The 14,039-nt window shown below is 37.2% G+C and overlaps 1 protein-coding gene across 1 annotated transcript in view; it reads left to right on the top strand.

The window, feature by feature from the left end:
• Positions 1–12,854, top strand: part of kiaa2012 (KIAA2012 ortholog) — a 28,892-nt gene extending 16,038 nt beyond the window's left edge. The window contains 20 exon segments of the mRNA XM_016472801.1: positions 4,240–4,307; positions 4,902–4,994; positions 5,087–5,197; positions 5,356–5,445; positions 5,541–5,633; positions 5,808–5,897; positions 6,098–6,190; positions 6,836–6,928; positions 7,025–7,091; positions 7,296–7,509; positions 8,348–8,536; positions 8,613–8,710; positions 9,590–9,676; positions 9,679–9,815; positions 9,818–10,009; positions 10,965–11,170; positions 11,267–11,439; positions 12,126–12,258; positions 12,260–12,322; positions 12,619–12,854. Of these exon segments, the coding sequence (XP_016328287.1) occupies positions 4,240–4,307; positions 4,902–4,994; positions 5,087–5,197; positions 5,356–5,445; positions 5,541–5,633; positions 5,808–5,897; positions 6,098–6,190; positions 6,836–6,928; positions 7,025–7,091; positions 7,296–7,509; positions 8,348–8,536; positions 8,613–8,710; positions 9,590–9,676; positions 9,679–9,815; positions 9,818–10,009; positions 10,965–11,170; positions 11,267–11,439; positions 12,126–12,258; positions 12,260–12,322; positions 12,619–12,796 (2,468 nt within the window). The 3' untranslated portion in view covers positions 12,797–12,854.
• The last annotated feature ends 1,185 nt before the right edge of the window (positions 12,855–14,039 follow it).

Genomic DNA, 14,039 nt, shown 5'->3' with positions numbered 1-14,039 from the left:
ACCCCCCCCCCCCCAGACTGAGGCCTAATCCCGGCACAGGAGTCTGTGTGACTGACAGAGGCTGTGTTTTCTCAAGCCGACCTCTAGAGCAGCTCTGTTTCCTATATCCTGTCACTGGTCAGAAACTCAACCCCCACCAAACCCCCTCCTCCATCGGCTTGCCATGCAAGTGCTCTCTTCATTCGCCCCTTTCCTCCAATCCAGGCCCCTTCTGAAACAGACACTTTCTAAATAAAGACTCTTTGAGCAAATGGCTATCATCTGAGGGGCTACATCCACGTACCATGATATATATCAAAGCACCACAGCATAACCTTCTGATACTATCACTGTACTACGGTACCTTGAGAGTACTATTTTGTTTTTTAAATTCATAACAAGTTCCCCTATTGATTTATGTGAGTTTTAGAAACAGCCAGACGTGTGTTACAGCCGATCATTCATCCATTAACAGACGTTAGTGCTGCAGACAGCAATTTAAAACCAAATGCCAATACGTGTGTCCTTGGGCTTATTCTGGGATGTTTTATGCTTGTCTGTCTGGACATTGACAACGTGCTAACAAATTGGTCACTGAAAATAGTAAGGAGTGTTCAGAGGTGCCACATAGCATTCTGGGGTGTCTGGAATGCTGGAGACGGGTGGTGTTCATTACAGATTGCCCCTCCACCAGCAGAAGAGAAGGAGGAAATGAAGCAGTGAAAATAAGAGGCGGGAATATTTCCCCTTCTTTGTGAAGCTAAAAATTTAAGTGGGCTTTTTCATTCCCATTTGTCGAAATATTTATTTATTTTGAATTGAGGTTGATATCAAAGGAAAAACACTCTGTTCTTTCAAAAAGGAGCATCTATAGAATCAGAATCGCCTTTTACTGCAATAACATTTTGAAAATACTGTTAATTAAATATGTACTATACTTTAAATGTACTATATATCACTGCCCTCTAATGGACATTCACATTGCATGACTTTCCAAAACATCAAAATCGCTGGCATGACAACTTGTAATGAACTGATACTGTACAACTTGGATCATATTATAACATAAATAGTTTATAGTTTATTTCCTATTACAATTATGGTTAGTTTTAAATTTGCACAGTACATTTTTCAGCTTGACCCCGATAACTTTGTCATCTTGTTCAAATTATTATGGCCTATAAGGCCAGGTTGAAAACATCATAGGCCTGATGCATAAAGGTTACAAAAATTGGCATTGAAATGTGCGCATGCAAGTTTCCACTCACTTATCTGGATTTATAAAAAAAAAAAAAACTTATAATATGTGCACTATAAATGTGTGCAGTGTATATGTGCAAGCTTTCAAATTACATAAAGTTGAAATATATATAATATATAGCCTAATAAGTGAGTGATGCACTGATATTAGACAATTGTATTTACACTGCAAAACAAGTATCTGATTGCGAGTAAACATATCTCAACATCCTATAATATATGTTTATTTTATTGTCAGAACTGCATAAAATTGGATTGTTTAAAACATTTAAACATATTTTGCCAAATGGAATGGATGAGAATAATTCTTCCCTAAAAACATTTTCTGAAAAGGCTTTTATATACGATTTTGGCAAATGTATGTGTTTTATGGCTATTTGGATGTTTTTATTCTAAAGGGATAATGAATGATTTTTAGCAATGCAATGTAAAGGCATAAATGGTACTTACACTCCATATCTAATATTTTTCTAGTATCCTGTAGGATATTGTGAAACAAGGTAGTTTAATATGGATAGAGATATGCATATGTAAATGATATACAAATGGGGGTATGGATAGTAAAACGAGGCGTTGTAAGCCTTGTACTTGCCAAAGATTTCTAAATAGCTAATTCTGTGCAGGTTTTGGCATGCATACAGATTTACACATCTGCCTTTTGTGCATCCATGCAATTTTAGAATGAAATATTATACACAAAGCTTTATACATGAAGCCCCAGTTCTTTTGTGCAAAAAAATGAGAGATCAAAATAATGAGATACATTAATCCAAACAGTTTAGTAGACAATCTCTAAACTGTTATTTAACAATGAAGAGGTGTGGTCAGTCTAACTACTACTAATAATAAGGTAACTAACAAGATGTTTTATATTATATTTTATATATGAAATATAAGCACAAGTCCAGTTAATAACAATCTAGTGACCTACATTCCATTTTCATTGCCTGTTTAGACAGAAGTTCAGCAGGGGCTCTGACATAAACAGAGAAAGAAGTGAGACAGAGACAGAAATCAAGAAAAGACAGAAGGAGAAAGCAAGCGGAAGAGCAGTCCTGTTGCTTTTCGGCAGGATTTGTGTCACGCAGGATGAATAATTGCAGTGGATGGGTGTGTGAGATCAGAAGGCGTGGAAGGTGAGTGGGGTGTGGAGACGGAGCAGAGGTCTCACTCACAGCGCACAGAAAGAATGTGGAACAAAATGCAGCCCCTCTCTCCTGAGGATGGGGTCGCCGCTGCGTTCACACCGCCTTACAGGCGAATGTGTGAGGCTCTTTCCATCCCCCTCGGTTAAACTCGCTCCCTCATACTGTCCATCTCATCCACACACCCGTTTCTTTGCCTCATTGACATCAAAGCAGCGCTGGAACCCATTAAAGCAGACAGACTTGCTGAAAAATAAACCATCGCTGGCTGGTGCAAAATAACTGGCCGCTCTGTGTCCAGACTACAGGCCGGGCGCGGAGACTGTGAGAGGGACAAAGAAAAACACTGCCGATCCTACAGCAGGACACTAAACATGTTCGCTGTCTCATGGTTTAATGCAGAAGACAGAAATCTGGCATGCAAAAGTGTGTGCGAAAATATCGGTGTCAGTAAAATACATTGTACAAGTGGCAAACTGAGAAGCTGCGGTTGCTATTCTACAACCTAAATCAAACCGCACTGTAACTTCAGAACTATTTTCTCAGGCAAAAGGATATACCAGATTTGACTGAGAAATGACTAGACATATAAACATACTATTATGAATAAATTTAGCATGGCAAGCTGAACTGCTGTCATGTGCCATTGAGGTTTTTGTGAGCGATCATGCTTGGGACAGGCCTAAGTTTCTTGTGCCCCCTGGTGGAATGCAGCACTTTTCCACAAGGTTCGTCCACCTGATTAGAGGCGACGCAAGCATACTACACTTCAGCCTTATGACAACCCAGTGTGTTTATGTCATGTCAGAATGATTGTATTTACAAGCTGAGCGCCACCATGAAGTCGTAGTTACAAGTGGGAGATTTACCAGCACTGACTTGGCAAGTTGTGTGTCAAAATAAAGATGTATGGAAGAAGCAAATTGGTATTGATCATAATAAGCTGTGATTGTGAATGTTGATGGTACAATTTAGTTTGTAGGCATTTTGTGTACACTTGATGAATACTTTGATTAACTGTTTTATTTGGACCAAACTAACACAGAACAAAATACAGATAAAGGGTCAGTTAAACACCTAATGTGCACTGTTTACTCTTTACTAGCACTACCGCTAAAATATGTAGTTTCTTTGTCAACAAGTCAAACTGTCCAATAATTTTTCATCTGTCTTATTGTTTTTGAAAGAAGTCTCTTATGCTCACCAATGCTGCATGTATTTAATCAATAATACAGTAAAACAGTAAGAGATTTATTTCAATTTAAATGAACTACTTTCTATATTAATATATTTTTAAAATGTATTTTTTTCAGTGATGCAAAGCTGATTTGTCAGCAGTTATTACTCAGCCTTCAGTGTCACATGATCCTTTAGAAATCATTATAAAATGCTGATTTGGTGCTCAAGAATGTTGAAAATATTTGTGCTGCTTAACATTTTTGCGATAAATCTTTACTGTTACTTTTCATTAATGTGCCCTTGCAGAATAAAAAAAAAAAAAAGTTTGAACAATAGTTTATATTTGAATGCATTTATGAACTACTTTCTATATTAATATATTTTTAAAATGTATTTTTTTCAGTGATGCAAAGCTGATTTGTCAGCAGTTATTACTCAGCCTTCAGTGTCACATGATCCTTTAGAAATCATTATAAAATGCTGATTTGGTGCTCAAGAATGTTGAAAATATTTGTGCTGCTTAACATTTTTGCGATAAATCTTTACTGTTACTTTTCATTAATGTGCCCTTGCAGAATAAAAAAAAAAAAGTTTGAACAATAGTTTATATTTGAATGCATTTATCTCCTTTAAAAGTCATGCAGACTCATGCAGAACGTGTTATGTCTGTTCGCAGAGGAAGACACCACAAGTAATACTGAAGAAACTACTTCAAACACTGAACAGCTTGACTCTAGTCATGAGGTATGTCCTCACACAAACCTTTCCATTTGCTATAGGTGCTGAGTGTGAGAGACACTTTTATTATCTAGTATGAAATATTTCACAGTGAGAGAGAAGGGATTAACTACGAACTAAAATTCAGTGCACCCACCACAATATAGCAAAGTCAGATATTTCCCCTTTAATCAAAGCCAGTTCTGTTTCCAAATTAATGATATTTCCATTATGCAGACAAAGTCAGCATGCTTGTGCTCTCAATTAATATTATTTTTATACTTCTGTGTGGAGCACAGCATGTGTTTATCAGTAGTTGTTATTAATCAAGCAACATAAGGTGCAATCTGTTGTTACATTGATTTTGTCTTCAAGGACACCGCTAAGTGCTTTTTTGGCACTAGAGAAGTTTTCCGTCCCTGTGATCCTTAACATTGTGCAGAGCAATGGCAAAAACACAAGAACTTTGCACAGCAAACTAATCAGACATTTTCATTTTAGGTTTTTTTTTTCTTTTCCAGAAACACTGATGATCTATGAGCCTGAAAATGTTTAGGAATTCTACAGAATAATTGATTTTGTGAAAATCACTAAACATTTGTCTGGTGCTATTTTCTGTAGGTGTTTAGGGTCAATAAAACTGCAGAGACAATTAACACTAAGAAGAGGCAGCATCCATTAGGTTCCTACAATAAAACAGTTTGGAAGAGGCAGGTGAGCTTGAACATGATAACATCAGATTGATGTTGACCTCTGGGAAATTTTAGGATAATTTTTGGTGAAAAATCAGATGCTGCTTTCTGTAGGTGTTTAAGGTCAACTCTCATGAAGAAACTAATGCAGAGGAGGAGGAGGAAGAGGAGGAGGAGGAGGAAAATTGTTTAGACTCTGACATTAAACCCATTTATAATGCACAGGTGAGTTTAATTTAATATCGTCATGTTCTTCCAAACCTGTATGACTTTCTTTCTTTTAAATTTTCCTCTGCGTAAGTAAATCAGTAAGTCATGGCAATAACAAATGGGACACAGGATCTATCGATCATATATCATATGTGTGTGAATCTTTCCTGTAGGTATCTAGGAAAGCTCACATACAACAGAATAATGCAGCGGATGAAGAGGACGATTTAGGCTCTGACTGTCAGATTATTCAGAAAGAAAGGGTGAGTCTTTCTCTTTTAGCAGCACACTATTATGAGATTTGTTATAACCAAGTAACAGTTCAACAGGGAAATATGAGAGATGCTGTTTTTTGTAGGCGATAAAGGTGAAATCATGTGTAAAGCAGACTAAATCCAAGAGGAAGGAAAATTGTTTAGGCGCTGACAATGAAATAATCCAGGAGGAACAGGTGAGTCTTCCTCTTTTACCTGCATGCAGTTTAGTACGCTATTATAAGATTGGCTATTATAAGAAGTCTTAATATTCTGTGAAGCCTAAACCATCTTCAGAGCAGCTGACCAAAGAGCAATAGATTCAGTTGGAAATCACAGACTTAAAATATATGAGGTGCTGTTTTCTGTAGGAATATAAGGTCAGATCACATGCAAAGAGAACTAAAGCCAAGAAGGATGACTGTTTAGGTGCTGACAGTGAGATCATCCAGGAGGAAGAGGCGAGTCTTCCTCTTTTAACCGTATGCCATTAAGTACATTATTATGAGATTGGTCACGTTCAACCTCTATAGCCAGAAAGTCTTAACAATCTGTGAAGCCTAAACCATCTTCAGAGCAGCTGACCTAAGAGCTACAGATTCAGGAGGAAGTCACAATAAAATATGTGAGATGCTGGGTTCTCTAGGTGGATTTTCTCTAGGTGTTTAAGGTCAGATCAAGTGCAAAGCAGACTAATGCCAAGAGGAAGGATGATTGTTTAGGAGCTGAGGGTGAAATAATCCGTGAGGCACAGGTGAATTTTCCTCTTTTACACTGTGTGCACACTATTATAAAACTGATTATCTTCACATCGTAATAACATATGCAGCCTAATAATCTATCTTGCTACCATTCAACACGCGAAAGAAGTCTCTTCTGCTCATCAATGCTGTATTTGTTTGATCAAAAAAAAAGTAAAATCAGTAATGTTGTGAAATATTATTATAATTTAAAATAACTTTTCAATTTTGATATACAGTATTTTAAAATGTAATTTATTCCTATGATGAAAAAGCAAGAATTTTCAGCAGCCATTACTTTACTCTTCAGTGTCACAAGATCCTTCAGAAATCATTCTAATGATAATGTGGTGCTCAAGAAAAACATTAAAAATACAGTATATATATAAATATATATACATATATAGAATTTTGAAATCAGTTGTGATGCTTAATATTTCTGTGGAGACTGACACATTTTTACAGGATTCTCTGATGAACAGCATTTATTTAAAATAGGTGCCTTTTGTAATATTATAAATATTTTACTGTCACTTTTGATCAATTTAATGTGTCCTTGTGCAATAAAGTATTCTTTTTTTTTTACTTCAAAATAAATAAATACATACATAACCCCAAACATTTGAATGGTATTGTAGGAGTGATGCCGTTTTCTGTAGACATTTAAGGTGAGATCCCATGCAAACCAGACTAAAGCCAAGAGGAAGGAGGACTGTTTCAACTCTGACAGTGAAATAATTCAGGATGAACAGGTAATTCCTTCACTGGTATAATATGTAGCATGCCATTATGAGTTATCCATTAATGCCTGGCTTAATTTTACAGAGTCTTATCCCGTCTCTTTCAAGGTCTATTTACCTGAGGAGAGATTAGAGGAAATGAGCAGCTCCACGGCTCACCAGCTCAACAAAACCGGTAACCTGAGTTACAGCTCAGCACAGCAACATAAAGAGTAATGCTGCTGATCTGGTATCTAAGCTCTGCCCTAGATTCTTCCATTTAAGTCAAAGATGGTGTTGAATGTCTTCAATAACTGAACATTCAGAGTAGATGCAAAAAGATGGAGCAAGAACAACCCTCAAAAGTTTTACCTAAACTATAAATAGTTGTGATTCACAGGAGAGGAGGCCACTAGGGTGCAAAGAAACCGAAAAGTAAAGACAACAACTTTACAGCCGGAAACAAAGGTGACACGGGGGTCAAGGAAGTCCAAAGGTGCTGCGCCTGCTATCAGCCCTAAATCAACACATTTCACTCCCAGAGCACATTCACCGGAGTCTTTGTCTCCTGAAGGACAGGCAGAAATCCAGACAGGATTACCAACGGAGGCAGAGTGAGTCTCAGTCACATGTAATATCGAGCTCTTGTGTTTGTGTTTATAAAATCAGTACAGATGCGCAGGACTGTTAAGTATGATTGACACGCTTGTGTATTTGAATTCGAAAAGCTAAATGACAATAATTGTTCCCAGTGTACATATGTAACCCCTCTATCCAAATAAATTATGAATAAGGGATTGCGTTATGTTGCAAATGTTTATGTTATTGTGCTAAATTGTGACCCGGTCAGAGTGAAACTGGTAACAAAATACTGCTTTAGTTAACTAGCAGTTATAGTTTATAATTATAGTTTATCAGAAAGGGTTGGAGGGTTTTTAATAATAAATATGTCCCAGTGCTCTTTGTAATTTCTGGCTGGTAAATCCATCCTTTTAATTTCCCCAAACTCCTCCCTCTCGCTTTTGGCCACTTCATCAGTTCTTACCTCTTCACTCATCAGCCTGCTTGCGTTCCCGTTGTGTTTTGGTGTACACAAAGCAGGTTGCGACTTCAGGTCACAGGTCAGACAGAGGTCAAACAGCTTGGCTCCAAGGTTTTTGGGACTCATTAATATCCTGTCTAATCATTGTTTGCATTCCTCTCTCGTCACTCCATCCGTCCCAGTCTCCGGCGCACTTTGATTGTAGCTCAGATTTCAGCCCGAACCCTTCTCAGGCCCTGTGAGCGGTGAGAAAGCTGAGAGGAGATTAGGGTATCGCTTCACATCTGAGCTCTTATCAGTAAATCTCTCTCACTCCGTCTGGGCTATATCTTAACTTCTGAACTTCCGACACTCTCCTCTAAATGATTCCCATTAATATATATGATATCCGTTGTTGTTAGTTTTGACAGGAAAGGTCATTCGGAAAACGCAGGTGGAAGAGAAGACGCAGAACACATGCTGGTGGAGAAAGTGAAGAAAAATAAAAAGTCTAGTAAGCAAACAGGCAAAACAAAAGGGAAGAGTGTTCAAATTCATGAAGACATTGAGACCCAGAATGCCAGTGTCCCTGAGGATCCCACTTCTACTTCGAAGAAAGTGTGTTACATACTAGTTCATATGCTCTTATTGATTAAATATGCCTTATATTCGTCATAATATGCTCTCAATCTGCAGAAGAAAAACAGAAAAAAGAAAAAAAGGAAGAGCCTATAAAAGCCCAGAATTCAACAAAGTTAAAAAGAAAAAGAAAAAGGGTCAACCAGCATTTGTTGTAGGTACGTTTATGTTAAGATTTAAAGGCATAGTGAATAGTTTAAATTTCTATCATAAAACATTAATATGATTCAACACTTACAGTAAAAGTGTCAAAACAATTGTTTAAAATAATTTAAAACCTTTTTTAAACTAATTAAAAAATTCTAAGTAAACTACTGTTCAAAAGTTTGGGGTGAGTTTGATGTTTTATCTTTAGTTTATTATTTATTTATTTATTTTGAAGAAATTAATACTTTTATTCAGCAAGGAAGCATTAAATAGATCAAAAGTGACAGCAAAGAAATGTATAATATTATAAAAATAATAATATTTCCAATTTTTAACTTTCTATTCTATTTCGAAGAATCCTGAAAAAATGTTCACACAAAAATATTAATAAGCACAACTGTTTTCAACATTGATAATAATAATAAATGTTGTTTTTTTTAGCACAAAAGCAGCATATTAGAATGATTTCTGAAGGATCATGTGGCACTGAAGACTGGAGTAATGATGCTGAAAATGCAGTTTTGCCATGACAGGAATAAATTATATTGTAAAAAATATTCAAATAGAAAACTGTAATTTTAAATTGTAATAATATTTCACAATGTAACAAATTTTTGCTCTATTTTTGATCAAATAAATGAAAATAAAAAGACTTCTTTTAAAAACATTTTAAAAATCTTACCGACCCTGTATTTTTGAACAGCAGTGTTTATTTTTCTTTATTAGAGTATTGCACTGTACTTCTTCCTTATGATACTTCTTTAGAAGAAAGTTGCCTATGTAGGCAGTAGGCGACTCATTTGATTCTAAAACAAAACTTATTTTTTCTTAAACAGAAAAAAAATTAAGAGCATGTGAAAGAAAATCACATTTCAATGCATCTGTTTTGGGAAAACCTCGGCCACAGGACGCTGAATGGATGGCAAATCCAGTGGATGAGCCTGAGAGACTGATGACCCTTAAGAGAGAGGTGACGACTCACGACTAGAAAACACAGAGAACACGCCAGAACACACCTATATTGACTCTGACGATGACATGGATGCTGATACAGACTCAGAGAGTACAGACACACATGAAGCACACAAAATCTCTCCCAGATCAGTTTACAGCACTTATACAGATCGCAGCGCTCACTCATTACAGCTCGTTCAGATGCCAGCATTCGCAGACTCTCACAGAGCTCCATCAGAACCAGCTCGATGGGGACGATGTCCCACTGCGGCCCGTGCAGCCCAGCCCACCTGCCTCCTCAGTCAGCACTCCCTTCTGCCTCAGACCCCACTACATCTGAGCCAGGCAATGATGTGAGTATTTCTCATTTAACAGCTAGCTATTCATTTGAATACACATACTATATGCTTGAATCAGTCCGACTGTCAGTGGATTAGTGGTGAGGATTTTACCATGTCATTGTTATGTCAGAAGTGACTGTCTATAAATAAGTCAACAAACCATTCATTCAAAGATTTGTTTAAGCATACTGATTCATTCTGGAACTAAATAAGTGAGTATTTGAATTGTTCACTAAACCGATTCATTCAATAACACTGACTCATCCAGGAACAAAACACCACTAATGTTTGTTGCACAGAGGTGCAGCTGATGATTTTTCTTTTACTTTGTTTGCAACTATTTTCATTTATGTAGCAAATGTAGACATAGTAGAAATTATGTCTTTAGAAATAAGGAAATGTTTTGTTTAGACAGCAAGTTACTCAGTGTCAGCTCACTTTTTCAGCAGCCTTGGTTTGCCAAAACTTTTTTCCCATATGGATTTTTTTTTTTTTTTTTTTTTTTAAAGTCTTCATTTAAAAATTATAAGCTATAAACCAAACCAACCAGCTATGAGCTGGATCACAACAATACAAAAATGTGAAAATCAGACAAAAAGACTTTTACTTTTTGTACTTTCCGGCTTTAACAAGGGAAAAAAACAATCCCTTGAAACATTGCGAATGACATAATCGTATAAAAAACAACAGATATATAACTTTTGATTTAAATGTGTTGATGTTGATTACATAGCCTATATATAAACCATATACTTTAAGGTAAATAACTAATTGGTAAAATATACATATTATCCATAGAAATATTTAAGCAGTTGGACTATCAAGTCCCTGTATTAAGGACTATCAAGTCATGTCCCGCTGTTAATTTGTCTTGTTCACATGTGCTTAAGTAATGATAAAGATTGGTAAAACAATCACCTGTCATGTTACTGTCATACCATATATGTTAAATTGATTTTACTATTAGGTTAAAAGCAACAAGGTTCCAACTAACCAAACAGACAAAAAAGCTGCAGCGCTGGCTGAAAGGGCCGAGCGCCGTCGTCTGGAGGTGGAGAAGAAACGGAGGGAGAGAGAGGAGGAAAAGAAGAGACAGCAAGAAAAAGAGGCGACAGAAGAGAGGATGAGGCTGGAACTGGAAGAAGAACAGAGGAGGAAAGCAGAGGAAGCGAGGTACAACGTGTCACTGCTCTTTGGAAACAAATACTGTAACGAAATACACTATATCCTGTAGACATTGGCAAGAAACTATCACTGTCACATATGCAGGTTACGGAAGATTAGAGAAGAAGATGAGAGACAAAGAAGACAGGAGGAAGAGATGGAGAGACAGAGGAGAGAGCGGGCAGAGAAGGACAGAGAAAGAAGACGACAAGAGGAGAAGAGAAGGCTGCTGGAAAGGCTCCAGAGAGAAAGACAGGAAGAGGAAAAACGACAGGCTGGTAAATACCTGTGCAGTCATGGTTTCTGATTGGTCGAGGCCCTTATGACATGACAGTCTTGATATCTCTTGGACTGAATTCTGCTTTTGTATGACTACCGTGAGAAGAACATACTACAGGATCTGAAGCAAGATAATGACTATGTTCCAAACCCTAGCAAACTGCCTACTCCCTACATAGACAGATGCCTTCAAAGATATGAGCCCTGCTGCGTATGTATGCGCCTTACTAGGTTTTGGAAACAGAGCAGATATCTTACTATCTGCACAAGTTTACCCACTACTGCTGATTTAATACACAGCAACTGTTTCAAACATTTGTGCTGTAATGTGGCCATGGTCTGGATTTCAGCCTTGATAATAGCGATACTGACCACAGTACGGTCCCAAATGGCACACTTGACAGACTTGCAGTCTTGTGTCCTTCACTTGCACGTGTCCATGAAATCAGTAAAACCGAAGGCAGTCCAACTGGTCATTTTATGATTTAAGAGGGTGCTCATAAAGGCTTTATGGCCAGTGTGAGGCTTTGATGCCAAGCCCGCAGACTATTACCCAACAGTCTATGCAGCATTGCATCACCGTCCTAAGTGGACCACACAGATCAGTATACATCCTGCAACATTAAAATGTAAATATCCTAAATAATAAGTGAACAAATTAATGAATGACTGTCCTCATTTTCAGCCCAACTGGAACGTCAGCGTATGGAAGAGGAAGCTAGGAAGGAGGAGGAGCTCAGGAAGCTGTCAGAGATGGAGGAGGCTGAGAGACTGGAGTACCTGCGCAGACAGCAGGAGCAGGAGGAGGAGAGGAGGAGAGGAGGAGGAAGCAGCGATGCACGCTGAAGAAGAGGCCAGGCTGCAGGCTGAACTGTTTGCCAGGTATGTCACAGCTGCAGCACACATCTCAGCTCTCGTTCATAGGGTTCCTACATGTGAGAACATTACAGCTACACTATGTAACTTTTGGCTATCTAGCGGTTGTAGCATAAAACCAAAGCAAAGTAATGATGAAAGTAAGTAATCTAGGATTACCATAGTGATTTAGGGTAAAGGTGATTTACTGTAGGCTAACACAGTTTGGAAGTTTTACAATTTTAACACTGAAACATAATACAGGTATTTTTAACTGTGCAGGAACCCTTTTGTGAAGTCTAGTGTATTTCTCTCTATGACAGGCAGAGGGCAGCACTGGAGCAGCACTTAAAGTTTCACAGGGGTCTTTTTGTGGAGGCTGAAGGGCTGGAGCAGACACAGGATATCTCTCTGCCCTGGATTTTCTCCTATTTCACCCTGTTGAAGCTGCTTGGCTTGGCTGAGCCCACATCTAAGGACACACTCAAAGATGTGCTGTAATTCCTTCATTTGGGTTCATTCAGTAAATTCTCGCAACTAGTGTTTCAGTTGTGCCATTTTCTTCAGTAGGTGAACAATCTGTCACATGTTAATCAATGTGAGTTAAACTGCTGAACTGCTCATATTCTCAGATATCTAACTGGCATCTCAACATATTAGCACTTCTGAATTCTAGACCTGAAAAAGTAATGTCAATAAATTAATTTAAATTTAATAAATTAATTAGTTAATAAAAATAGTGTGGAAACATTAACACAAAAGTTGCATAATAGCACAATTCATAACTAACACCTGTTTCATTATGTGACAGATAATAGTAAAGAAATTAATGTCTCTTCTCTGCAGTGCTATGACATGAGCCAGCGTACCATCTTCACCTGCTTTAACCCAGGGGTCAGTCACTGCTGGTAGATGCCTTTACTAAGATTCTCGATTGAAAAGTATCTAGTCTATGCTGACAAAATAAATTTAAAAACAAAAACATAATAATGGCTAACCGTAACATTCATCGCCTCAAATATTGCAATTGGGTTTTAAAAGTTGTCTTCATGCAGATTTGGACCGAGCTTTCGTTACATTTACACAATTTTGACCAACAGGTGTCGCCAGCGTATGTGTTTCGAGCAGTGTTGCCAATTTAGCAATTTTGTTGCTAGATTTAGCAACTTTTCAGACTACCCTAGCAACTTTTTTTTCAAAAAGCACCTAGCAACAAATTTAGCTATTTTTAAAAAAGTTTTTGCCAACTTTTAGCAACTTTTGTAAAGTGACTCAAATGATAAAAATACTAAAATACACTTGAAGTATACTACTTTTTGGTAAGGGTAAACATTACATTGTGTCCTATTTTTACAGACTTTTGTGTAGCACACTAACTAACTACCAGTACACTGCTTAAAACTATAATTGTTCAGAATGTGCAGTTTTACTAGTTAATATTAAAATACATAAAATTTGTAACTGTTCAATAATTCAATGTTGTAAAAAAAAATCCGATCATAAAGATGTGCTACTTATGTTACTTTTACAAATTAAAATATTTTATGTTTATAATATTTTTATGAACAAACAACATTTAAAAAACACTGGTTTCGAGTTTATTTTGAATAGGCCTCGTTTCACCTATCGCTGCTTCGGTAGAGGAAAGCGTGTGGAAAAATCATAAATCTCCATCAAAATCCCTTTTTTGTGCTTGAGAGAGAGAGAGAGAGAGAGAGAGAGGGGGAGAGAGAGAGAGAGAAGG

The sequence above is a fragment of the Sinocyclocheilus anshuiensis genome, unplaced genomic scaffold, assembly GCF_001515605.1.
Source record: "Sinocyclocheilus anshuiensis isolate Anshui unplaced genomic scaffold, SAMN03320099.WGS_v1.1 scaffold1145, whole genome shotgun sequence".
Taxonomy (NCBI): domain Eukaryota; kingdom Metazoa; phylum Chordata; class Actinopteri; order Cypriniformes; family Cyprinidae; genus Sinocyclocheilus; species Sinocyclocheilus anshuiensis.
Note: the sequence above shows the minus strand (reverse complement) of the source record. Positions and strands in the feature narration are given on the sequence as shown.